The sequence below is a fragment of the Gobio gobio genome, assembly GCF_949357685.1.
Source record: "Gobio gobio genome assembly, chromosome: 17".
Classification (NCBI taxonomy): Eukaryota; Metazoa; Chordata; class Actinopteri; order Cypriniformes; family Gobionidae; genus Gobio; species Gobio gobio.
Window position 1 is genome coordinate 12,994,354 of NC_137110.1, and position 27,062 is coordinate 13,021,415.

General features: G+C 37.2%; 1 protein-coding gene across 1 annotated transcript; it reads left to right on the plus strand.

Annotated features, from left to right (window-relative positions):
• fancd2 (FA complementation group D2) lies at nt 1-26,850 on the plus strand. Its single transcript, XM_079840228.1, has 44 exons — nt 1-143; nt 365-477; nt 1,247-1,381; nt 1,507-1,574; nt 1,660-1,769; nt 1,906-1,963; nt 2,649-2,701; nt 2,801-2,879; nt 3,011-3,135; nt 3,331-3,418; nt 3,969-4,073; nt 4,442-4,542; nt 4,899-5,010; nt 5,123-5,158; nt 5,268-5,414; nt 5,517-5,651; nt 5,766-5,897; nt 6,180-6,287; nt 6,395-6,504; nt 6,598-6,652; nt 8,718-8,837; nt 8,963-9,036; nt 9,172-9,318; nt 9,648-9,748; nt 10,740-10,855; nt 11,319-11,427; nt 12,186-12,287; nt 12,374-12,471; nt 12,579-12,746; nt 12,833-12,949; nt 14,637-14,765; nt 14,861-14,979; nt 15,063-15,173; nt 15,262-15,395; nt 15,476-15,575; nt 17,865-17,987; nt 18,165-18,258; nt 21,426-21,497; nt 21,630-21,668; nt 21,748-21,822; nt 21,953-22,027; nt 22,178-22,324; nt 25,901-25,987; nt 26,392-26,850. Exons 2-44 carry the CDS (start codon nt 414-416, stop codon nt 26,455-26,457), a joined length of 4,344 nt encoding a protein of 1,447 aa, XP_079696354.1. The 5' UTR covers nt 1-143; nt 365-413; the 3' UTR covers nt 26,458-26,850.
• The last annotated feature ends 212 nt before the right edge of the window (nt 26,851-27,062 follow it).

Consider the following 27,062-nt stretch of genomic DNA (forward strand, 5'->3'; position numbering starts at 1 on the left):
GACCCCTACATTTTCGGAACCAGCGCGGGAAGCTGTGTGACATTAGCCTGGTTACGAAAACATACATTTTATGCTACAGTCTAATTGAATCCGCGTTTATTAACATAATTCCTAAACGACACACGTTTAAGATCAGCACCGCGGTGAGTAACCTTAAGGTAAACACTTCTGACGACACTTTTGACTCAAATACGGTCATTTCGTCGAGTTTGTCGACTGTGTAATTTAGCTCTTGCCATTGAAATGATTGTTTACCGTCGCCCGAAGTGGGTTCTGGGACTGTTTGAACCAGGACTGTCATTATTGAACTGTCAGAGTGCTTCAGATGTAATGTGAAATAGCTTATTTGTTGTAACCCTAACAGGTAACATCTGTTCTTTTATAATCTCCATCTGATCCGATCTGAGTTAAAGATGATGCGTAAGAAGAAGCGCTCATCCATCACAGTGGAAGAAGACTCCACACTTGACGTCCCAAGTATGTTCCTAATGACGCCACGCCTAAAAAATTGTGAATAGCTAAAGTCCTTGTACTTTAGACTCTCCTCTTTTTTGACAACACTAACTTATTTGTTGACCAAAGTCTTTTCAATACTATGTCAAACAAAGACTTCATAACATATTTAGTGATATAGAATGGGAAGAGTTTTGGCTTCTTTGACAAAAATTCTGTAAAGAAAGTTGTTGAAGTTTCTATTAAAATTATTCATAATTGTTATCCGATAAATTATAGACATGCTAAATTTAACAATAGTATTTCACCCAATTGCTCTTTTTGCCTTCAGTATGAAGAGACGATTAATCGCTTATTTTGGGACTGTACTTATTGTAAAGTCTTCTGGATTGATTTTTCAAATTTTGTTAAAAAATATTTATATCCAAACTTTTGTATAACCCCAATTTTTTTTTTTTGTTATTCTTTGAATTTAGACCCTTCTCATTGTAAATTTATTATTAATTTACTGCTTTATAGTGCTAAATTTTACATTCATGAATGTAAATTTTCAAAGAAAACTCCCCAAAGATTTTGATATGTATGTAAACTCATTAAGAAACTCAAATAATACTATTGCATGTGAGACTCTTTCAAGCTAACATAGTTTGCTTTCGGAGTATTGTTGGTAACCCTCATTGTTTTTTTTTGTTCTTTGTAAGTGTACTTGTTGTTCTTCTTGTGCATAATAAAAATAAAAAAGTCCTTGTACGATATTTATTGCTGGATTGTATCGATGTCTTCATTTGTACAGAGTCAAAAAAGAATAAGAGCAGTGGGCGATCCACCAAGTCTTCAACACAGGACTCCTGCCCGGACTCAGTTTTTGTTCAGTTCCTGAAGGAATCAGGTGTCACTTTAACACCTGGCAGCACGGCTAATGAAATTGGTAAGATGACGGATGATCAAGTATGCATTGTATACAATAAAGGTGAACACACAATAAAAACATGCATGTTCATAACAACAGATTTCATTGACATCTGTCACACAATCCTTTATTCATTATAACAGCTGTAGACCAAGTTATATTTCAAAAGAGACTCCAGCAGCATCTACGAAAGAATCCCAGATTCCCCAATGTGAGAAACAGATCATCATTACATCACTTTTTACAGAAGTAGTTTACACAACGTATATTTACATTGCTGAATGGCTGTTTTGTAGATAATTCAGGAGTTTATATCTGCGCTGGAAACGTACATCGAAGACCCAGAGAGATTGAGAAACTGTCTTCTGCCTTGTGTGCCATCACCAACTTCACAGCAGGATGCCACGTAATACACTTCTTGTTTTCCAACTGAAAACATTACAAGATTTCATTCCAATTTTTTATGCAATAGTTTTTTTTCGTTGTTGTTGTTTTTTAACTCTTATGTACTTTTATTTGTTTATTTTTTCCTCTAATATCAGTTCTGGCTCCTATCAGGAAAGTCTGGTACGCTTGTTGCTTGGAATAGAGATGCTACAGGTAAACAAATCAGCTCTATTTACCCCTTTAAATACAAAGCAAGAGAAAGCTAAGTATATTTTTCCTTTTCTTACATGTAGAATCGGCACATTATTATGAATTAAAATTATATTTTATAATATAAATTATGAAATGTATAATGGAATTGTTTTTAAATATTTTATTGTATATTTTTTATTATATTATTATTATTATATATATTTATATATATATATAATTAATCACGTTCAAAATAAAAGTTTGTTTTTACATAATATATGTGTGTGTACTATAATATAATTATGTATTTTAATACAAACATACATGTATATATTTATGAAATATGTGCATTTATATACTAATATATATATATTAGTGCGGGGGATATATATATTAGTGCTGGGGAAAAATGAATTGCGTCCAAAATTAAAGTTTGTGTTTACATAATATATGTGTGTGTACGGTGTATAATTATTATACACACACATGTACATATAATTTATCTTATATATATGTATATATATATATGTATATATATATGTTTTCATCATTTATTAATCTTTAATTATTGGAAATTATTTGGTCAAAAAAGTGGGATACTTTTTGGTCTTTTGTCTGTTGAATATTTATGAATATTGTATTTAATGAATTAATTTCTGCTGTAGTTAATTATTACAAGGTATATTTTTCATCTTCCTACATTTAGACCCTGGTCATAAACACTTTGTTTGAAAAGCTTCCAGAATTCATGTTTGAGGGGTAAATTTCCATTTGATGACTCTTTGTACACATAATTTCAATCACAGACAAAGTCCCATATCATTTGCTTATTAGTGACAACATTGTTCTCTGTTACAGAGTTAGTGAGGATGGCCTCAACGTTCCCCGTCTCATAATAAACCAGTTAAAGTGGCTGGACCGAATTGTAGATGGCAAGGTACACAATCCTAGCCCAGTGATGGACATGTTCCTGTGAACGTCATAATTGCCAATAGTTCCTTTGTAGCAGACATAAATGTTTATCATAGCCAACATGTGGCATCTGCCATAACTGCTGTGTATGTGTAGGATTTGAGCAGTAAGCTGATGCAGATGGTGTCTGTTGCTCCAGTGGAGATCCAGCGGGACATTATTACCAGCCTGCCAGAAATCCTGGAGGATTCCCAGCATGGAGACATGGCCAAAGAGCTGAAGTACGTCAGAAGTGTCCCAATGCATGAGATGGGCTAGACGTGTCTGTTAAAGTTGATTTATGCTCAGTTGTGTTGTTTGGTTTAGTAATTATGGCTGTGATGGTAATGATGAGGGTGACTGTTATGTAACTGCTTATTATCAATGTGTATATTGTATTTATGCGAGTCTGTGTTTGTGTCTACTTCCTTGTGCAGCCAATTACTTCAGCAGAACACTCAGCTCACTGTGCCTATATTGGATGCTTTATCCAGCTTGAATCTGAGCTCCGCGTTATTGTCAGAGGTATGCAAATATGTTCCCTTAAATGCAGTGTCATAGCTTTAAATGAAATAAAATGAAAATAAAACTTCTTAAGCAAAACAGAAGTAACTTATGCCCACCAGGGCTGCATTTATTCAATCAAAAAATAAACTGAAAAATTATTACAATTTAAAATAATTTTTCTGAATTTTAAAATGTAATTTATTCCTGTGATGGCAAAGCTGAATTTTCAGCAGCCATTACTCCAGACTTCCTCGTCACATGATCCTTCAGAAATCATTCTGATATATTATGCTGATTTGGTGCTAAAGAAACATTTCTTAAAACATTGGATCTCATTTATTAATAATTGCATACACTATACGTATTTATGCGCACAAAATATATACTCACCAAATTACGTCTCAAAAAAAAAAAAACAGCATTTATTTGAAATAGATTTTTTTTTTGTATCAATGTAAACATCGTATCACTTTTTTCAATGTAAGGCATCCTTGCTGAATAAAAATTGTCATTAATTTAGACTTAAACGGTAGTGTATACTATTCAAAATCCTCTTTCTCTCTATCAGGTGCGTGAGGGAGTAATGGGAACTCTCTCTGCTGTGCAGTTAGAGGATCTTCCTGTCGTAGTGAAGTTCATCTTACACTCCATCTCTGCATCTGATGCTAATGAGGTCAGGTCTCTAAACTGTCCTTTGAGGGGTTTTCTTTTTTTAAATTTTGCTCTGACAAAATGTATTTTGTCTAGTAGACATTTTAAGGGATAGTTCACCCAAAAATGAAAATTAGCCCATGATTTACTCACCCACAAGTCATCCTTGGTGTATATGACATTCTTCTTTCAGACGAATACAGTTATATTAAAAAATGCCCTGGCTCTTCCAAGCTTTATAATGGCAGTGAATGGCTGTTCCTGTTTGTATTCGTCTGAAGGAAGAATGTCATATACACCTAGGATGACTTGAGGGTAAGTAAATCATGGGCTAATTTTCATTTTTGAGTAAACCATCCATTTTGCTCATGTACTTTTCATGCTCCTCAGGTGGTGTGTGACCTGCGTAAAAAGCTGGAGTTGGAGCAGTGTGTTTTGCCAGCAGTTCTGCAAGCCTCCCAGAGTCGTTTGAAAAGCAAAAACGTGTCAAGGTGAGACATTTTCCCACTTGCATTTAGCAGACAATTTGATCCAAAGTGACTTACAAAAGAGGAACTGAAGCAATTCGTCAAGGAGCCAACAATTATTTGTAATAAATAATACCAGGTTTATTTGACAACTAGGTCAGGAAGCAAGCTAGAGAAGAGGAAAAATGCAGAGAAGAATAGTTCATTGGTTGAATTGCATTGGTTTGGGGTGCTCAAGTGCTTGTTTTAGAGGTTAATCTCTTAAAATGCTTCTTAAAAGACGTGATGGTCTCAGCATTTTGCTTTCTCTTGAATGAAATATCTGCCGTCATTAATCGCTCTCATCCTTCCTTCCCAAACCCAATTAATTGACTTCTCAGGCCCTCCAATGTCCCATCATGCAGCAGTGGTCAGGACAGTGTGGCTTTAATTCTGGAAGCCATAAAGTCAGCTATCCGCTTTCAGAAAACCATCTCAGAGGCTTGGCTTAAGGTGAGCTGAGAGTTCATATGATTTCCTTTGCCATTCTGTCTTCAGACACAAGGTGCTATATTTCCATCCAACTGAAGTGATTTAAATACTATTCATATTTTTGATTTTTCAGGCCATAGAGAATGTCGATGAGTCAGAGGATCATAAGGTTTGATTGACTTCTATTAAAATGTTTTAATTTGATAGCCATTAGATTGACACATTTCACACCTGAACATCCAAATTCATGAATAAACCCTGCTTGTTGTGTCTCTCAGGTGGTTGATCTGTTGGTGCTGTTCATCCTTTACTCCACTAATGCAAACCACAGCCGACGTGGGGCGGAGAGAGTGCTTAAGGTCAAAGTTCGCAAGGGTCTGATTCAGGAAAGCCTCTTGCAGAAGACTTTTAAGGGCCATGCTCAGGTCCGCTTTCATTCACATGATTATGACTGAAGGAATAGCCCTAAATATGATACCTGACGTTTTGGCTCCTCACATCAAGTATGGTGTAACTGTTTCATACAGGTGATGCGGGGTTATTTCCCATCCATTCTGGCTCTAGCTCAAGGACTCTTGCGTTCTTCAGACTGCTGTGTGGTGCCTTTTGGAGGTCACATGTACAAACAATCCTTCACAGCCTTTGACTCATACTGTCGGCAGGTAAGAAAAACCTCTTATCATCACCTTACTGAAGCTCTGCAGATTTATGGATGGACACCAACATTCATTCAAAGACGTGCATTGATGTCCAGCACATGTGTGTTTGTTGTGTAGGAGGTGGTGGGCTCTCTGGTCACACACGCATGCAGTGGTGTGAGCGGCGAGGTGGATGTGGCTCTTGAGCTGCTCTGTGAGCTGGTATCTCAGAGACCTGCAGAGATGAGCCAGTTCACAGTCTTTGTGAAGGTATGATTGCCTGCCTGGTTTATGACCTTAATCCCTTTATTTAATCAGTTTACTACAGGATTACCATTGAATTTTCAGTTATGGAAAAATCATGAAAAATGATTCGTGGAAATTCTATACTGATTTTTACCAGCCTTTATATTTAGTCTAAATAGTTCTTCACCAAATATTGTTCTTGTGCAGACTGTCTATTTTGGAAGTAAGTTTGGGAACTGTTTGGGTGTTTTCAAGTTCATAAATGATATACCAATTTGCTGGTGTGGATTGTGGGTAATCTGGCAGGGTATTCTGGACTACATGGACAACCTGACCTCACAGCAGATCAGACAACTCTTCCACCTGCTCAGCCGTCTGGCGTTCGGACAGGAGCAGCATGGAGGACACATCCAGGTGAGAAACACACTGCATCTTAAAGATATAGTATGTCATGTTTTCCATTAAGAGACAGTTGATTCAAAAATTTAAATTCTGTCAAATATTTATATGACCCCTACCAGGATGACATGCATATCGTCATCCGTAAGCAGCTGTCTAGCACGGTGCCCAAGTACAAGCGCATTGGTATTATTGGGGCAGTCATGATGGTGGGCAGTATGGGGGCCAGCAGGTACACTCTTTACATTACAATGTTTCACTTATACACATTCTGTAGTTGTAATCTTTGATCTTCACTTTTTTTAATCTTATGTTGTTTATGTAGAAATAAACCGGATGGCTCTCAAGGTGGCACACTGCCCAATGAGACACACAGACAGGTGAGTGAGATGATCCGATGGTTTAAAGGTGCAGTAAGTGATTTCTGAGAAACGCTGTTGAAAATGGATCGGACCGAGCACCACAACACACTTGTAGTAGGGGGCGCATACACTCATGATGGGGGAGAAGAGAGAGCGAGCAAGAGGAAGATCTGAAGAAAGACTGTAGAAAGAGAGATGACTGAGAGACATTACAAAAGAGAAAAGCTCAGGAATATCACTGGGATGATCAGGCAAGAGCTTTAGGTCCTGCGTTAATATTAGAAAAGCTTTCCAGCGCTGGAGAGAACTAAGCGGTAAGGCCTGAAAACAGATGCGTTGCATTGTTTCTGCTTCGTGTTCGTGCATTTTGATGTGGAGCAATGAAGGGAGGGGTGTGTTTGTTTGGGTTGATTTCAAATATCAACAGTGTTTCTTGAAATCACTTACTCAGTAAAAACAGTAATGTTGTGAATAGGGCTGTGACGGTGGCAGTTTTTACCACCGCAGTGGTAATGGACCGGGTACACACACACAGATATATACTGTACACACACACCTCAATTAAAACTACATTTTGAAAATAAAAAATATAAATGAGGCTCAAACATTTAAGCATGCGTGTTTATTTTAGTACTTCCGTCTGTCAAACAACACACTACAGCCTGTAAAACATTTAAATAAATATCAGTAAATAATGGTGATATAAATAATATAAGAAAGTTAGTTACAACAAAAAATATACGTTTTATATTTCCCCACAGAGGTATGCCGCTTTTATGCCGTCATATGCCGCTTTACGCTGAAAGGGATGTGGGACACGAGCAGGAAAGAGAGCATCGCTTTTCTAATATCTTCATGTTTTTTCCTGATGTTCCAAAACTGATACTTGTAGTAAAAGTTGTGAAGAACGAATTTATCTTCCGCAGGGTCAAGAACTTTAGGCTTTGTTTGATTATGCGCTGCGAAAAAGCGCTGCGAGAAAGCGAAACTTAAAATCTCTGGCGTGTATGAAATGCGCTATACACATAAACTTGACGCACCAAAAAGGGTAAGTTCACCCAAAAATGAAAATTCTGTCATTTAATTACTCACCCTTATGTCGTTCGACACCCGTAAGACCTCCGTTCATATTCGGAACACAAATGAAGATATTTTTGTTGAAAGCTGATGGCTGAGAAAGGCTTCAGATAGGCCTCCATTGGCATTCAGTACATTTATACTCCCAAGACCCATAAAAGACACTTAAAACGTCGTTACAAAGTCCATCTCACCGCAGTGGCTCTACAATAATTTTACGATGCGACGACAATAGTTTTTGTGCGCAAAAAAAAATCAAAATTACACCTTTATCCAACTTGTTATTGTCTTCCGTGTGTGCCTCCACGACGCATGCGCAAGAATATGACGTAGCGCCGGGGTTCGGGAATCCATGAAATGCACACTTTAACCCCATTTTGAGAACTACGTCGAGACCTAAAGCACGATCAATGTAGAATTCAACAGCTTAGACACACGCGTCTTCCTCTGCTTGTAAACAAATCGCTTCTGGGTCATGTGTCCGAACGCCGGATCTGCGTCATATTCTCGCGCATGCGTCGTGGAGGCACACACGGAAGACAAGAACAAGTTGGATAAAGGTGTTATTTAGATTTTTTTTTCTCTGTGGTGAGATGGACTTTGTGACGACGTTTTAAGTGCCTTTTATGGGTCTTGGGAGTATAAATGTACTGAATGCCAATGGAGGCCTATCTGAAGCCTTTCTCAGCCATCAGCTTTCAACAAAAATATCTTCATTTGTGTTCCGAATATGAACGGAGGTCTTACGGGTGTCGAACGACATGAGGGTGAGTAATTAATGACAGAATTTTCATTTTTGGGTGAACTAACCCTTTAAGTCTAATAACAAGCACAAACTGTGGGGCGTGATACTAATATTTTTCAGGATACTTTGATGAATAGAAAGTTCAAAAGAACTAGCTGAAAAGAAAACCTTTGTAACATTATAAATGTCTTGGTTGCTTTCATTGTCATTTGTTACTGGCCAATGTACCACGTAATGTTTTGAGTGTTGTGGTGTGTGTAGGTGATGGCTCTGTTGGAGCTGGTGCGCTCGTGCAGTGAGAGTTCCCCTGAAGCTGCTGCTCTCTGTTATGATGAGCTGGCCAACCTGCTGCAGACCTGCAAACTGGACCCTCTAGTGCTGGTGTGTGTGGTTTACCGACTTTAAGTTGTGGACAAAAAGTAGTACAATTCATATGAATCTCTACATGACAAAAAGGTTTTAATTTAAGATTACTTTAAGCTGTCTGTGTTGGCCGTCACCCTCAGGCATGGATCGGGAAGAGTGTGTTAGAGGATTTTCAGGAAGACTTTGTTGTAGACCTTGGACCAGATATGCCAGGGTGAGTGACACATTCAGGGCTCATAAAGACGGCACTTTTTATTGTTGTATGATCAAAGGAAAGCAATCAGCTGTTTAATATATTTTTTATATCTTAACTTTCTCATGACCCTTTGTGTGTGTGCGTGTCTTTCAGCCCGTTTGTGTTTCCTGCCTCTGTGATGTATAATTTGGACGAGGATGAGAGTCAGGGAGGGATCGCCATCAATCTACTGCCACTTATGACTCAAGACCAGCAGCACAAAACGGACACAACCCAAACAGCTGGAGTCAAGAGAGAGAGGTCACTACTGTATGCTGAACTCAGTGGACAGTTTAACGTTGTCATGCGACCTTTAACCAATGTCAGAGAACTGTGATCATGCAAATGCGTTATTAATTTATTGAAATAGTATAACACCCATGATAGGGTACATTAAGTAAAAAGGTTTTCAGTTCCTTGATATAGATAATAATAGTGCTTTATCGGTTTAGTAGCCAGTGCTGATATCTACATTACTACATACGTATGCGGTTTGATCATATGAGATGTAATCAGAATTGCTGAAATTAAATACATTTACTCAAAATATTTGAAAACAAAATTATGCATTCCCTCTCTCTTTCTCCTAGGCGAGTGTCTCCTCTGTGTCTGTCCCCGTTTTTCCGCCTTCTAAGGTTATGTGAAGAGGTGCAGCACCAGGGGGATCTAGAGGAGATTGATGCTCTACTAGGTCAGATACACCTATATCAAATCAGTGATAATATTTTCATCATTCTGTTCTCTGTTCTAGATTGTGGTTTGTCATGATCACTGCACAGAAGGAATTTATTAGACACTTCTGCTTTTGATGATTATTTATATTAGGGCTGCATGATATAACATTTTAGCATCGATATCATGATGTACGCATCTGCGATAGTCACATCACAGGATGTGCAATGTCAAGTATTGGGATCGTACATGATCCGTACGAACGAGGGACCACGGTTCGAAGCGTATATGAATTTTTTTTTTTTTTTTTTTTGGTTTAACCATCATAGAGTGAAAGTTGCCTGTCTAGGTGAATATCCTCGTAAACAAAGTTGCTTATGGCTTACATGAATATAACCAATGTCGGATGCGTATCATTATATTGAATAGGTGCATTCGGTCTTAAAGTGACAGCAGCCTAATATTCCTGCCGCTGTCTGTTTATTAATGTTAATCAAACCACAAAATACAAACACAAAATTACTTTTGTAGCTATAACAAATTAATTATATTTAATTTATTCAGTAAATGCAGTTATTTTACATTTGATACAATTTCTGTACCCAAATACTGTTAGAATTACCTGAAAAACATAAAGCACTGTTTATTTCATTTGTATCTTTGTTCTATTGTACTTATCTATGCTTATAATTTATTTTCTGTGCATATTAAGATATTAATAAATAAAATATTATTTTCTATGAAGATTAACTCCCCTACAAAACCAGCCAAGTAATTCTAGAATGATTAATTATTCCCAAATAGAGCCATTCAAGTCATCTGGTGAAATTGTTTTCGTATTGCAAAATACATAGAAAATGCATTGCAAAATACGCAGAAAAACGAAATATATAAATTAGGGCTGAACGATATTGGAAAAAACTGGCATTGCTATGTTAACATCTCAGGAGGTGTCAGAGATATTAAGTTTGATTCAGAAGGTAATCTAAGGAAGTTTTGTGCTGTTGTAGGCTGTCCTCTGATCCTGACTGATATGGAGGTGGTGGAGAAGGTGGAGAGTTTGTCTAAGGTTGAGAGAGAGTTCCTGTGTTCTCTGCTCTTTCACACCATCAACTGGTTCAGGGAGGTTAGTACACCTCTTCAGTACAACACAGTACTGAATTAATCGACTTCAGAGTGACTTTACAATCATCGTTGATCATTTCACGTTCTGATTTGACTATTTTGCTCACTTATTTTACTTCAGTTGTAAATTAATAGTTAAAAATGAGATGTCTGTCTTAATTTTCTCATTTGCTAAAAATCTTTTCCTTCGGTGTAGTTCTCAAACTAGTGCAAGTAACATCAAGCATCAATGAATGTCTTGTGACTGAATATTATCTTAAATTCGGCTTGTTCTTCACACACAGCTTCAGAAGACTTGGAATATAATAGTTCATATGTCATATGGTCTTCTTTTGTTAAATGTATGACAACCATTCACTTTGAACATTCTGGAACTCAAATTTGGAACTACAGTACTTTTTTTCGTTATATATTACTGAATGTATTCTAACATGTGTATTATGCATGTCTGTTTGTGAGTGTAGGTTGTGAATGCGTTTTGCAGGCAGAACGATCCTGAGATGAAATTGAAGATTATAACTCGTATTCAGAATATCACTTTCCTTCAGAGTTTACTGCAGACATGCTTGGCAGGTATATTGTCAAATCATTCAATATATCACTTTTACTTTAACATGTGCATTTCTCAGTATTTCTTATGCCAGGTTCAGACTACGCAATATCAGCCCGAATTTTTGCACAATTAATTTGGCGTCGGAACGCAAGAATCGATTGTTTTGTATGTTAAAAATGGACAACAACCAACATTGCGTCTGTGATGCTTCACGACTTCCCGAAAGTAAGACTAGCACGTTTAATTTTTTACGGCCCTTTACCACGGGTTCCATCACATTTGTAGAGTTGACCAATAGAAGCACAGAAGCTTTTCTGTACACCGCTTTCAAACACTGTGAAACAAAAGAGAGACTATGGTATTGGTGCTGCTTGGTGGAATTATGCAATGGAGGAAAGGTTTGTGGATATTCTGGAGGATTGACAGCACATACTGTCCTCTTCGTGCAATCGAGGAACATGCCCACTGGCAGGTTTTCTTTCTTTTTTGGGCTTTTCTGACGACAAGACAGCCAGGACAAAACACACCACTTCGGTAGCCATTGTTTGTTAATGCTCGTTTCTGGAATTCAGTCGCTAGTTCCGCCTTCTCGATGACATCATGTTGTTAAAGACAACAATCGATGATTGGTTGGGAAGCAACATGTAATTTACATGTGACAATCGTAACAGACACAAATGTTGTGTAGTCTGAACCTGGCATTATAGTAAAAAAAAAAATCTATATCTAATGCACTAATCTCTGAAGGTTAACATTGTTTTATTGTTTACTGTGTTAGCTACACCAGGCTACACTCCTCCTCAGGCTAACTTTGATGGAGAGAGTGCTGAGGTGGTGATACTCTCTTCTTCAATCGCTCCACCTAAGAAAGGAAAGAAAGGCAAGGCTGCTGGAGAAATCACCAAACTTTACTTTTTGTACGTTTTGTATATTGGAGTCAGTCCTTCACTGTTTTTGTGTGTTTAGAGTCATCTGGAAGGAAGAGGAAGGCCTCAGCGAGTAAGAACTCCTCAGGTGACAAGTCACAGCTGGAGGGGGCCGCAGAGGCAGAGGAGTCCCAACAGGTAAAGACGAGATATACTATCTGTCCCTTAATCCAATATATTGACATTTTACTATGGTGTCACCTGCATTTTAAAGTATTAAACCTGTCAATTTCTTGTTATGGCAGGACCATCCAGAGAAAGAGAGTGAGAAAGAGAAAGAAAAAGATACCAAATCAGGGGTCAGTCTGTCATCGTATTGGCCATTCTTCAGAGAGTTGGATGTTGAAGCTCTGAGCGTACTGCAGTGTGGCCTTCTGTCCCGGACACTACTGGACACTGAGCTACATAGTAAGGTAAAGCAAGTCTGTTCGCTGGGGGATTCTCAGTACATTTACATACTTTGATTGTAGACTAAATTATATCGTTGCTTTATGTGTAGTTAAGGGAGGAAGTGCAGTTGGGCCCTGCTGAGTTGCTTTTCCTGCTGGAGGATATGTGGCGTAAACTGGACTTCAGTTTGGCTTCTGCTCCAGCCAAAAAGGCTCCATTTCTCAAAGTAAGAACACAGACACCAACTTGACAACAATTTACCTTGATTTACTTAGTAGAACATGCTCATGCACAACTTTGAAACAACAATCTAATCAACCTATCAGATATTGTCTTAAAGAGCACCTATCATGGAATTTTGAAATTTACCTTTCATGTAGTGTGTAACATAGATCTAAGTGAACAAAAACATCCTGCATAGTTTGAAATATGACAGTGCACCGTATATATAGTTATTTTCTTTCAAAAGTAAGAGTCGACTCTGAGTCATTTTTAAGAATCGTTAGAAGACCGAAGCTTTTTCTCTGACTAGATGACGTCAACTTGTCAAGTTATTTGAATACGATACGCCCACTTATTGCGCTCCAAGACGCCAGTGAAAACTAGAAAACATCATGGCGACGAGACGCTGTGTTCTGAAGTGCGACTCAAAAGCAAACTTTTTTCATCTGCCCAAGGATGAGCATTTGAAGACTAAGTGGCTTGAAGACAAACCATACATCGACGCGATTGAGTGTTTATTAATCGTCAAATGTATGTTTCGCGATCTCAGGAAGCTTTTATTATGGACTTCTATTATGGCACATGGTTCTTCTTCGTCTGTCTGTACATGGACTACATGTGCACAGAGCGCCCTCCGGCTGCCAGTATGAATTGAAAACAACACATAAGAGACTCAATCGCTCATGATTAGGCTATCTGCGCATTTTGAGGAAGTATTGAATAAAAAATACTCCTCTGTTTAGAAATTTGACACAGACATATGAGAATCTATCAATATGTCTCCTCATCTGCACACTTTTGAACTAAAAGCCCTGAGGGATGATGATTTGTCGCGAGTCTTGGTGAGGAGAATAGAGGAGTTATTTTATGAATGAGATCAGCTGAGGCTCATATTACAATCAAACGGTACAGACGCGGTTTTCATATTCATAACTCCTGACACATATTAACAAATTACTGTCACTATAAAACTTTGATGGGCGTTCCGTTTCCGAAAATATCTGCACAGACTATACCAATCACAACTGACTGGGTCATCGGACCAATCACCGCAGATTAGCGTCACGTAAAGGCGGGGTTTTGAAAAGTGAATCACTAAAGGAATCATTTGAGAATCGCTGTCAAAACAGGTAAAAATTAATGCATATTATAAGAAAACTAAAGTCTTTTTTTTCATTGCATGCATGCAAAACTGTTGTTGGGGACTTCTAAAACAATATTTGGAACATTTTAGATGCCATGATAGGTGCTCTTTAATAATTAAAAAAAATAAAACACTAAAAACTAAAATCAGTTATTTTAAATAACACTGTTAAATGTAATATTTAGCAAATCTCTGAATATTTATTTTTATAATGTACATTATAATGATGCCTAAATTCAGTAAATTGTATTATGAACAGTATACAAATTATTATTTTGAGATTATTTGAGCTAAATGTGACATTTAACAGTATTATTTAAACGGATTGATTTTATTTTTGTGTGTCATTAAATAAAATTATTAGTGTTTTTAAAGATTTTTAAAAGTGTTTAATGGCAGCAAAAGTAATCTAAATGAGCAATTAAAAAAACAATAAAAAAGAACCATTTTAAATTCAGTACTGACTGATACTGATACATTAAAAAAACAATATTGGTTAATAATCAATATGATAATGAAATATTATGTATCTTTGGTGTCACTTTAGAGTAAGACAGACAGATCAGTGGGCTTTGCTCACTTGCAACAGAAAAATGCCAAAGAAATCGCCACCTGCTGCATTGAGCTGCTGCCTACACTCTGCACACACTTGGAGAACTGCCACAATAATTTTCAGGTACACACGTTTCCATTCACAGCCTTGTAAACATGTTCCTTATGTAAGAATTAGTTTGGTTTTATTACTCTGTTTGAACGTGTTTGTCCACACAGACTCTGCTCTCTGAGAATCAGGGGGTTGTGGATGCTCCTAGTGTGGACGTGAAGGAACAGCAGCTCTTGTGTTCAGCCTATCAGCTGCTGCTGCAAGTTTTTCACACCACGTTCAGCTGGTGAGCCCAGACTAGTTAGTTGACTTTCCTGACAACAACAAAACTGTCTGACCATCTTCAATAAACCTGCTGTTCATATTCAGGGCCGGCTTTTCTGGTCTGGGGCATCGTGCTCTGCTGAAGAGTGCTCTGGGGGTCCTGGCTGGTCGGTTAAAAGAGGACGAAACAGATTTGACTTTAGATCAGCTCAGCAGGTGGGAACATCAGTGCACGTACTTCCTATTTGCTGTTAGTGGAGGATTTGCAATCTAACCATCTGTATGTGGTGTTTTATATGCTCAGGCATGCTTTTGAGTACCTGCAGAACTTCCGAAGCTCAGTGCCCAGCCTGAACACAGCCCTATGTCTGACCCAGCTGCTCATTGTGCTGTCCCAATATGGAGGATCAAACCACAGGAACTACAGAGAACAGATCAGTATGTTTCTCGTACTATATGCTGTATCATAGTGGTTGCTTTTTAATACATTCATTTTGAATGATACAATTTCCCCACAGCATCCCTGACAAGGCATTTCCTCTGTCAGGAGTGGGTTACAGCGAGTGGAGAGAAGGAGCGAGGAAACAAATACAACGATGCTCTTCAAACTCTCCTCGGGTATGTTGTGAATTACACACAATAAGCTTCAGTTCCTATTCAGTTCCAAAAGTCAGTGTTGTCATTGCTAACTAAAACTAAAAATGATTTTCAGCTTGTTGGCTCATGGGGACCCAGGCTCGATTCCGGCCTGGGTCATGTCACACTGCATTGAAGCAATTAGGATATTAACACACATGGATATTCGACTGTAATAGATAGGGGAGAGAGAAGGAGTCATGATTTATATGCTTCATGAGTCATTTTTATAAATAGTCCAATTCCTGCATTATACAAGAAGATAATTAATTACATCAAATATTCATGTAATCTTACAAATGTAATGTAATTATTATAATAAGATGTTCTTTTACTAATTGACATGTCAAATATTAACATTTATAACATTACATAAATATATCATGTTAGGGAAAGGAGATTAAAACTTTTACTCTGCAAGTATGCATTAAATTGATCAAAAGTGACCGTAAAGACATTTTTTAATGTTACACATTATTAAAATAAATATTCTATTTCGAACAAATGCTATTCTTTTGATACTAAATTTCTCTGTGATACCGATAACTGATGATACAGAATGATATTTGCCAATACAGATGGTTTGTTTTTTTCTTAAGGAAAAAAAATCTTTCACAAATAATGCTGCAAATTATACAGGGAACCCTCTCGTTTGGTACACTAATATTAGAGGTTACAATTAACGGAGGTATTATATTCAACTGCTATTTATTTTCAGACATAATAATTACACTCAACTGAAAACTGATATGTTTGTATACAACTCAGTTGCACATTCATTAGCACTTCATGGCAAATGTATTCAAACATGCATGTATAATTAACAGTAAATAAGCTCCTCCAGTGTTTTTTTTTATAGCTAACTAACAAACTGTGATCATTGGAAAACTTAAATGCAACGTTGACATATTGTTCACAAGCTGTTTTACCGCGGTTGAACAGATTGAGTGATTTACATGAGACATGAACGTTGTACTGTATCTTGCAACATGCCTTCTGATATTCATGCACGTTTTTCTAATTATAGGCCTAACTTGTGAAAGAAAAGACTAGCCGTTTGAACTTCAAAACGCCATTTATTGTTTGAATTTTGTGATAAAATGGAATGAATTTGAAAGATCTTTTAATCAGAAGTAATAAAGCACAAAGCTTATTGCGACTTATTGGATGGGAGGCGCGCTACAAATAATGTTGGGTGTAGGGAAAAACCCCGGACCTGGTAACCCTGGCTTTAACTACGGGTGATTCATAGGGTCAAATAGAGCCTGCTTTTATGTAGCTATTTTTAACTGTTAAAGGTGAACTATGTAGGATTTTTGCAGTAAAATATCCAGAAACCACTAGGCCAGTGTTATATATTTTGTTCAGTTGAGTACTTAGAATATCCCAAATGTTTCCAACTATTTGTAAATCGTGAGAAATTGCTATTTTAACCGAGGAACCGGGACGTGTGAGCTTTGCGTTTGAGGGAGTCGCCTGTCGATTGCGTCATATCTGCGTCACCCTCGGTTTCCGGTTTTATTCAGTGAAACACTTTACTCTCACTGCAGTGTGAAAGTGTCATAGCAGCCGCCGAGCGAACGTCATAACACACTCAGATATATCTAATACGATAAACAGAATTGCGTTACCTCACTCATAACTGGAAAAGAGGAAGTGGCGCCGGCAACCGTGTCATAATAAAAGTCCCGCCGGCGACTATGCCATAATAACAGTCCCGCTCTTCAATCGCTCCTGCGGCCTTGCTCAGCTCCACAACACTCGGTCCTGCTCTGCTTCATACTACAGTAACGTTAATAATCGCATCCATGAACATGATTTCTGCCCGAGTCCTATCCTGACTCTTTTCCACCGGCTGTGAGGTGAAAACCACATGTCCCAAGATTCTGCGCTCAAACGTGGCGTCATCAAACTACGCCTTTGTTTTGAACAGGCGACCTCTAGTGGACGGAAAAGTTACATAGTGTAGCTTTAATGCGTTGTTGTTGCGTTAACTTTTCTTTTATAGACAGTATGAGTTGCAGTCTGACACATTTTTTTTCTGCACCCTTTTTGATTGATAGGATATAGTCAACCTTGATCATCGGCTGTTTTTAAACAATTGGCCGATGATAATTGCTTTTATCGTCCGATACTGATTATTGGTGATACACCGGTGCATCTCTAGTTATAACGGATATATATATATATATATATAGAGAGAGAGAGAGAGAGAGTCCGATCAAAAATATTTCTGAGCATGTTTCTATAATTTTGGTTTTCCTCCTCTAGTATTTATCTGGAGCACACTGATGATGTTCTGAAGGCGGTGGAGGAAATAGCAGGTGAGGGTGTTCCAGAGCTGGTGAATGCTGCTAAAGACGCTAGCTCACGCAGTTGGCCAACACTCAGCAGGTACAGCTTCAAAAACAAAAGTATTTGTGTAATTGTAAGGGATAGATAAATAAATAAATATTTGGACATGAAGTATTGATTCAAATTTATTTGACCACTTAATGTTCGACCAATCAGAATCTGGTATTCCAGAGAGCCGTGTAATAAATGCAAATATCTATGCTTTGTTTGCTGCAGGCTGACGTTCCTGGTGTACTACAAGAGCATGATGGGAGAGCTAGAGAGAGCGGTGCGCAAGATTCCTCCCAGCAAACAGACGGATAATCAAGAGGTGCGTGTTTGTTTGTTCTGTGGGTGTAGATATTATTTTAAAGTGCCCCTATTATGCTTTTTCGGATATTACCTTTCATGCAGTGCTTAAAGTGGAGGGGGAAAGCATACCCCCTCTGTTGAAATCGAACTTCGGGGGTGGGGGTGTTGGTTGTCTCCCTGGTTTGCAAGGTCGTAGTTTTGGTTTGAATTTTGGTTTGAATTATTTGTTATAATAAGGGTATAAATATAGGCAAGACAATTGATGGCTCCTCCTCATTACCATGCTAAGGCCAATGTTGTTAACTTTTTTTCTTTCTTTTTTTTGTATCTAGCATTTGTTATGAAAACTAGCAAAACATTTAGAAACTATAGCTACGACATGCCACAGTTGTAATATAAATATTTAGTGAAAAATATGAATTCTACAACAAGTTAGTCAATTTATCACAATAAATACAATAGAACGTGATATGTTCTACAGGGCTCCAGACTAACTTTTTTCACTAGGAGCACAGTGGCCCCCAACTGAAAATTTTAGGGGCCCAACCCGAAATTTTAGGGGCGCACACCGTAAATCAACATGCTAACCAAATCTACTAATTTCCACTGTATTACTAATAGGGATCGGTATCGTTAAGGTTTTAATGGTATTACTACTCTTACCCATACTGCTTATCGATCCGGTACTTTAACAGTATTCTTACCGGTTATTTTTATTATACATTTTTATTTTTTTAATTAAAAAAAAAACATAATTAAGAACATAATTAACATGGCTTTATAATCTGAAAAATAAAATATCTATAGCAAAAGAAACCGCAAAGTTTGAACAAAAATATAAAACATCTATTTGTAAATGGACCAGTGTGCAGGCATTCGGAAGGTCTGCTAACATTAATATTACAGTAAAGAACAAACCTACAAAGAAATCTAATAAAGTAATGAAATGTAAAATAACACTGCATAGTTTTCACTGTATAAATTGATAGATTAATGCTTATAAAAGCTAAAGTTATTAATTCAAGAGATGCGAATATTTTCTCTTTGCCTCTTGTTTGATTCGAATGAATGGCTCAATCGTCAGCAGGTTTATTAGACGCTGCCCCTTTAAGACCGATCGAATGTAGAACTAATAATATCATATTCTCCTATTTCTCCAAACTATTTACGCCCATTTAAGATATAAACTGTTAAAATAACTCCTCTCCAATCCGGTCATTTTGACACCGGCTATTTGTTGTTTATTTGATGGTTTAGACGCACACACGAAGCCTAAAATATAAAGTGCAAGTCGGTCCATTTCGCAGCACACACACATAAGCCGCCTTGAAGTTGTAAACAGTGTCTCTTGCGCGGATTATTGTGCATTCAATAGCTCTTTATTATCAAACACATCCCGCAGTTTAGCAACAGTAGAGACTGCAGTTTACAACAATCAATGAATCTGACGTTTAGTTTAGGTTTAAGGAGAAATGACAGCGCAAGGCTGTGAAGGGAAGAATGAGCTCGACGGAACACGGCTATAGGAATAGTTTTACCTCATACCATCTTTTTATAATTCTTGGAAGCCAAAATCGAAAATAAAATTAGATTAATATCACAGCACAACCCTAAAGTTTAAGCAGACTAAACTTTTGTTTAGTTCTCGTCACTCATTAAAGCTGACTGTGGTGTTTTGTTCGCTGTAGCTCCACGTGAGAGAGCTCGCCCGCTTTCTCTCTTCTGCATTGCGCACTGCATTCTGCACACTCTCAAATTTTAGTCGCAAAATGCGACCATTTAGTCACACTCTGGAGCCCTGTTCTAGTAAAAATGGTCATGAGTAGTTTAAAATGCTTTCTAATTTATGTCGGTGCAGGATGATGTTTTCCCCTCTTTTCACCATCTTTTTAGTTTGTGGATGTTTTAGATCATGTTTGACTTTCTCCATAGCGTTTCACTACATTCTCAATTAACATTCAAATGGGCCATGATGACAAATGGAGTTATAGGCCGTTTCTCAAAATGTGTTCTTGTCTGTACTTGTGTTCTCGTGAACTTGTGAAACGTCATCAGTCGCTTCAGTTCACAAGTTCACATCTAGCCAAGTACATCTAGCCAAGTACAGTTAAAATCCCCGGATGTGTTCTTGATCCGCCCCTTTTATCGAGGATGCATCGAGAGGTGACTTGTGTGGACTCGAGTCAGCCAGGTATCCCAGAATGCATCTTGCACCGACCAGTAAACGTCAATAGCGGATGAGAAACTTTGCGTAATTTAAAAATACTACTGTTATTGTGTAACGAAATGTTGTTTTAAGACTTTTTCTGGCCAGAATGTACTTGTTTAAAGCTCAAATCTGTGGTTTATTTATAAAGAGAGCACCTATTTGAAAATGTTATCTGGTGTTTTAGGAGTTGTGAGATCCAGGCGATCACCGGTGCTCAGCGCTCATTAACCCTGCCAAGAGCAGCCTTTCCTCGGCTAGTCCTTCTGACGTTTGCCGCTGGCTCTGATGTCTCTGTAGTGGTTAAACATGAGATATAATTCATCTTATGTAGATCTAACGGGCAATATTTGGTCTCATGAATCTATCATTTGTTCCTGGGCAAATCGTTTTGGCTGAGGCCAAAGTGAAGTTTCATTACTTTATATTTTTAGGCTATTTAACCTTGCGTTACTGTTGTAGCCTACTAGCGCTAACTTTGTATGTTTCACTGAATTGTTTGCTTTATTTCTTGTATAGCTTCTTATACCTTTTACTTTTATAATGGCTATTATTGATTATACATAACTGACATTTAACAAAAAGAGACTGGGTTGTGTTTTATGTCATATTTAATTTTATTACAGTGATAATCATATATCCACACTTGTCTGAACCACACATTAATGTTTAATTTTGTTTTAAATGTAAACGAAAAGAGGGAGGGTTGTGTTTTTATATTTCATTTTGTTCATTTCGTTTAGTTTCCGACACGCACTGTAAGTGGTAGACCAATCACAACAGACTGAGCCATCTGACCATTCAGAGCAGAGTAGGTTCTCAGAAAGGAGGGATATGCATAGAAAACTATTGTAGGAGACCTCCAAAACAAAATTAGGAACCTTTAAAATAGCATAATAGGGGCACTTTCATTATTTTTTGAGATCGTCATGAGCAAGTGTGTGGTGTCTCTCTCAAGCTAATGACCTAAATCTATTCAGGTGCAGAGCGAGAAGCTCTTAACTTGGAATCTGGCTGTGCGTGACTTCCACATCCTCATAAACCTGGTCAAGGTACAGAGACTTTCGCGTCTTTTCTGTGCTCTCAGTGTGCACCAGTTTTCACATTTATGGCTCTGTTAAAGCCTCCGCTACACAGCTGTGTGATGATAACCGGTAGGATGTTCTTCCGTTTGTTTTGCACAGATCTTTGACAGCAGACCTGTACTCACTGTGTGTTTAAAGGTGAGAAATATTTGCACACACAAAGGTATGTTTATGACGATAATGTCATTCACCACATTGTTTTCACTTTGTTTTTCAGTACGGTCGTCTTTTTCTGGAGTCGTTCCTCAAGCTTGGAATGCCTCTGCTTGACTACAGTTTTAAAAAACACAAGGTATTTCTGCCTCATTCATTTAAACTTATGTGTAATGTTGCATCTTGCGTAGAATCAAGAGCTTTCAAACACAAAAACTACCAGTATAATAAAGTGAGATTTTAATCATTACACTGATGGATCTTCTCAGGAGGATGTCCAGAGTCTACTGAAGACCTTCCAGCTCAGTACTAGACAACTCCACCACATGTGTGGCCACTCAAAGGTGAACAACTGCATCTTCTGTGCATGGTGGTCTGTGGAGCTAGACTGGGATTAAAGATTGAAACGAATTAAACAATTTAAAGATAATACCTTTTGAAGGTTTTAAAGCATATGGCATCTGTAATTATAATCACTGCTTTACTGTTCTCAGATTAGGCAAGATACAGGTCTGACCAATCACGTTCCAGCCTTGAAAAAATGTCTGGAGCAGTTTGTGTATCGTGTGAAAGCCATGCTCACCCTTAACCACTGCCAGGAAGCCTTCTGGGTGGGGAACCTGAAGAACAGAGACTTAAAGGTGAGATTTTAAACTCGAGTGAAAACAGAAAAGCCAGGTCTTAAAGTCACCATAAATCAAAATGGACAATTCTTATTTTTTATATGGAATATTGCAGTGCTTATTATAAATGATTTATCCCTGCAAATCATTATTATTTTAAATTAATTTGCCCTCGTAATCTTTAATCAAAATAACTTCCCTGGTGCGAGGACGGGACAACCTGTTATTCACATGAGATTGCAGGAATCAATTCCTGATGGACAAAATCAAGTCCCGCTCTACATTTTTTTTCTTGTTTGAGAAGCCGTCACAATAGGAAAGAAAAAAGTATCACAACATCCGTTTGATGCCAACTTTTTTTTCTACACTGTAATTTTTCCTTGCCCTGGTGACATTAGGCCTTTTTACACTGTTCTGTTCTTAACCCCAGGTTATCGTCGGTCTAAACCCCTCTTTTAACCCCGGGTTTCACACTTGTAATTTAGAAGAGCAGGGTTAGCACTGCTTTTACGGTAACTAAGGGCCAGATTTACTACCTGCTTGCGCCAAGGTTATTATAGTTTTGCATTTTTAAATTTGTTTTTATTTTATTATCGTTTTCGATTTTGCAACAAATTTCAGTTTAGTTTTATAAATTATTTTGCTAGTTTTGGTTTAGTTTTTATTTTGTAAACACATTTCTATTTAGTTTTTATATATTTCATTTCAGTTTTAGTTTTAGTAATTATAGTTTAGCAGAGTTACCAGAACGAAGTGTAGAGACCAAATCAATATTTTTAATTTCAGCAAAGTTGAATGTTTGCATTAGAGTTTACTCTTATGCAGACATCTTAATAATATAAATAAAATAATGGAATACAGATTGTTTTATTTAATGCCATGTCAGCAGCTAAGGCTATATTCATGACAAAAATTAAATTTGCACAACAAAACAAACACATGTCATATACAAGATTTTTTTAAATCAACTTATGATAAAAAAAAAATCCAAAACCTTTTCATGCTTAATCTTACTAAATAAGTTCTTAAGTGAAATAACTTGATAAAAGAGCATTCTTGTTTTAACCCAGGACAGTCCAACAAAACATGTTTAACGGAGAGGGGAATCTTACAGAACATGCATAAAGTTGGGTCTTTACCTTTAAGCAAAAAAGCTTGAGTCAAACTATGACCTATACGACAAAAAATGGTCTGAGATTGAACAAAGAACCAAATAAATGCAACGTAAAAATATGAAAGTAAAAATGATAAATTCCAGACAAACTCATAAATATTAAAGATGAAATATTGTTAAACAATTAAAAGCTTATTTCTTCAATAGTACAATGTAGGCTAGCAGTGTGACCACAGCTAAAGTCATCTGACTACAGCCAACACAAACTGTTGTGAAGACAGTGTGATTAAATAATGAAGTGTATAGCTGTCTCTCTCTCTCTCTCTGTGTGTGTGTGTGTGTGTGTGTGTGTGTGTGTGTGTGTGTGTGTGTGTGTGTGTGTGTGTGTGTGTGTGTGTGTGTGTGTGTGTGTGTGTGTGTGTGTGTGTGTGTGTGTGTGTGTGTGTGTGTGTGTGTGTGTGTGTGTGTGTGTGTGTGTGTGTGTGTGTGTGTGTGTGTGTGTGTGTGTGTGTGTGTGTGTGTGTGTGTGTGTGTGTGTGTGTGTGTTGGTATTCCCTACTTTGTGGGGAAATGTCTCCACATGGATAATAATATCAGTAGTAGTAAATGATTTGTAAAAACAATGATAACACCTTTGTGCCTGTCAATATTATGTGAACATGAAATCTCAAACACACAGTAGCACTTGGCACTTGCCACTATAGTTTCTGTTGCACCTGCGTCTCGTATGTAACGGCGTTCTAAAAGCAGTGAGCTAAAGTTCAACGTGTCTCATTACCTTGTGTCATTTCCCATTTCAATGCCACGAACGCATTCTTTGTGAACAGCTGTTGAACGGGACTAGCGATGTGTTCACTGCACGCGTCGCGTCTCAGGACAGGTTAATCTCCTCAGCTCACTTCACGCGCTGTAGCTCCATATACTGACACTCCCTCAACCGCCACAGGGCAGATTTTCCGCCACAGTAAAGAGAGCTTATTAAATACGAAAACGAATATTTATTTTTGCTAATTATTATTTTATTTCAGTTAGTTTTTCAGTAAGAGTTGTTAGTTTCGTTTAGTTTTAGTTTTTCATTTATTATGATTTTTTAATTTTATTTCAGTTTACGAAAATGTTTTTTGACCAATAGTTTTAGTCTTAGTTTCAGTTTTCGTTTACGAAAATAACCTTGGCTTGAGCCAGCACAAACCCTCTTTTCGCGTTAAAAAAATACTAACAGGATTTATTAAAGACGCGCAGTGATAAATTAGTGCTGAAAAAGCGTGGACAGGGTTATTCTTGCGGCTAAACTTATTGCATATGCATTTGTAGGAGTTTCCCTTTCAGGCGCAAAATATATGGGAGGAGAGTATTTAAATGAATCATGAATCAAGGTGATTTACTAAGGTTTGCGCTCGTAAATTTACTGGTGTTTGTGCCATTATTTACCGTCCAAAAAAGCAGGTCTTAAACCAGATGCTAACGGGTATATTGCGTTGGGTCATTATTGAAATGATCCGGCTGCGTCTGTGTGCTTTAATTTGAGAACTGTCCACTCCCATCGGTGCTTTTATGGAATTGCGCTCTCACGTTAATTAGCCCTGTTTAGTAAATCTGGCCCAAAGTGGTATTATAATGTTACGGCTAGATGCTTAGCAACCGACAGCCAATCGCATGGCTCATATTCATGTGCTTTGGACGGTCACAGAAACACTGCGCATTGTATATGTACAGTCATTTCAGAGTTTGATAGGACAACATGCCAATTAGAGTACAGTTTCATTCTTCCCTTTATAAGGCCATTAAAAAAATGTATAGTACAGTTGGTAATATGAGAACACGCACTGCTAAAGCCTTTATGTAAACATGTCGCCTTTGTCGCTCGCCCGAATTAATGACACTGGCACCGCAAATACGGATGTTAACCCAATGTTTAGGAATGTGCAGTGTGAAAGGACAGTTTATGAATACCCAGGATTAATAAAGTGGTGTAGGTATGATGTCAGAACTGGTTCCTTTAAGATTTTCCAATGGGGTTTTTTTCGATTTATGTGTAAAATAAAGCCTGTGGTAAACAATACTTTGATGTTTTGTTCTACAACGTAAATCACACACCCATAGCGAAAATTGACATTTTGAAGCATTAATGTTTATTTTTGAAAATGTACGTAAGTAACTTCATAAGACAGCTTGGGGTTTGAGTGTGTGCAGTGTACATTGTAGAACAAATGACCCAGGGTTAACCATTTAATGTGTGATTGCCACTTATTTTTGCAGCACATTTTTAAACTGTGTTAGAAGAAAAACTATTATTAATACACATTAAGATTTATTTACAAGACCCATTTAAAGCTTATATTAAAAAATGTACATTTATATTAAGGTTTATACATTTGCATAATAGCTTTAAATTATAAAGCTATAATGCAAGTCCATGCAGGGCACAGTGTAGCACGTATAGATAATACAGAGATTCAAAAATTCTATTTTTTTTGCAGGGTGAAGAGATTCTCTCACAAAGGTCACAGGCAGCTAATGAAGAGGAGGAGGAGGAAGAGTCCTCTCAGATGCAGAGTGAAGTGGAGGTATAATGACTGGTTGACTTGCTGTAATGCAGTATACTGCATTAAAAATTGCATCTTGATACCACTTGATTACTCCATTATTACACCAGACTTCAGAGTCACATGATCCTTCAGAAATCATTCTAATATTCTGATTTGCTGCTCAACAAACATTTCTTATTATTATCAATGTTGTTGATAATTCAACTAATTTCTCATGCCACATTAACATATTCATCACATGCGTTGTCATGTAATTCACAAAAGCAAATATACCGCATGCCACCTGGAGGTCTATAATTGCCTTTAATAGCCTGTAATGAATTTTGCAATTTTAGGAGTTTAATTTCCTCGTGAGATCTTTTATGAGACATTTTGGGATGTCTTTCATTTATTGATGCTTAATTCAATCTGTTTTGACACAGGAGAGTGACTCTGATGAGAGGACCAATGGACAGGAAGAAGTGGAGGAATCAGATGAATCAGACTGAAAAAAAGCACTATTGTGGCTTTATTATTCCTTCTAATTATTTTCCAGATTTGTTATCTAATATTAAATGGAATATATATAAGTAATTTCATTAAAGCTGCTGCGTAATGTTCAATGAACACAAATCAAGTGGTTTTCTTGAGCAGCTCTCTAATTGTGTTTGCATGCTGATTTGTTTGTTTTTCATATTTCAATACAAATGTTAATAATAAATTAATGTCAAATACCTTCATTTAGACCTTAAGCATGTTTTATGTGTTTTTGTTACAGTGTTTTAAGTGTGTTTTATGAATGTTCTTGTCCAACAGGAAGATATTTGACTGTATGAGAGAAATGTTGTCAATTCCAATTAATACAATTTCAATAAATACCCTTAAATAAGCCTTAACTGGTGAAATAAAATTAGCTCAGGTGTTTTCAGTCTTTTAGATGCCATGGACCCCAAATATTGTGTGAGGGACCAACTCAATTTATACACAAAAAATATAACAATTATTTGTAGTTACATTACTAAATATTTTGTTATACTCAATGTAGTAATGTATTATTATTTCTTGCTTCTTTGAATCCGATTTATTTTTATTTATAATATTTTTTAATTTATTT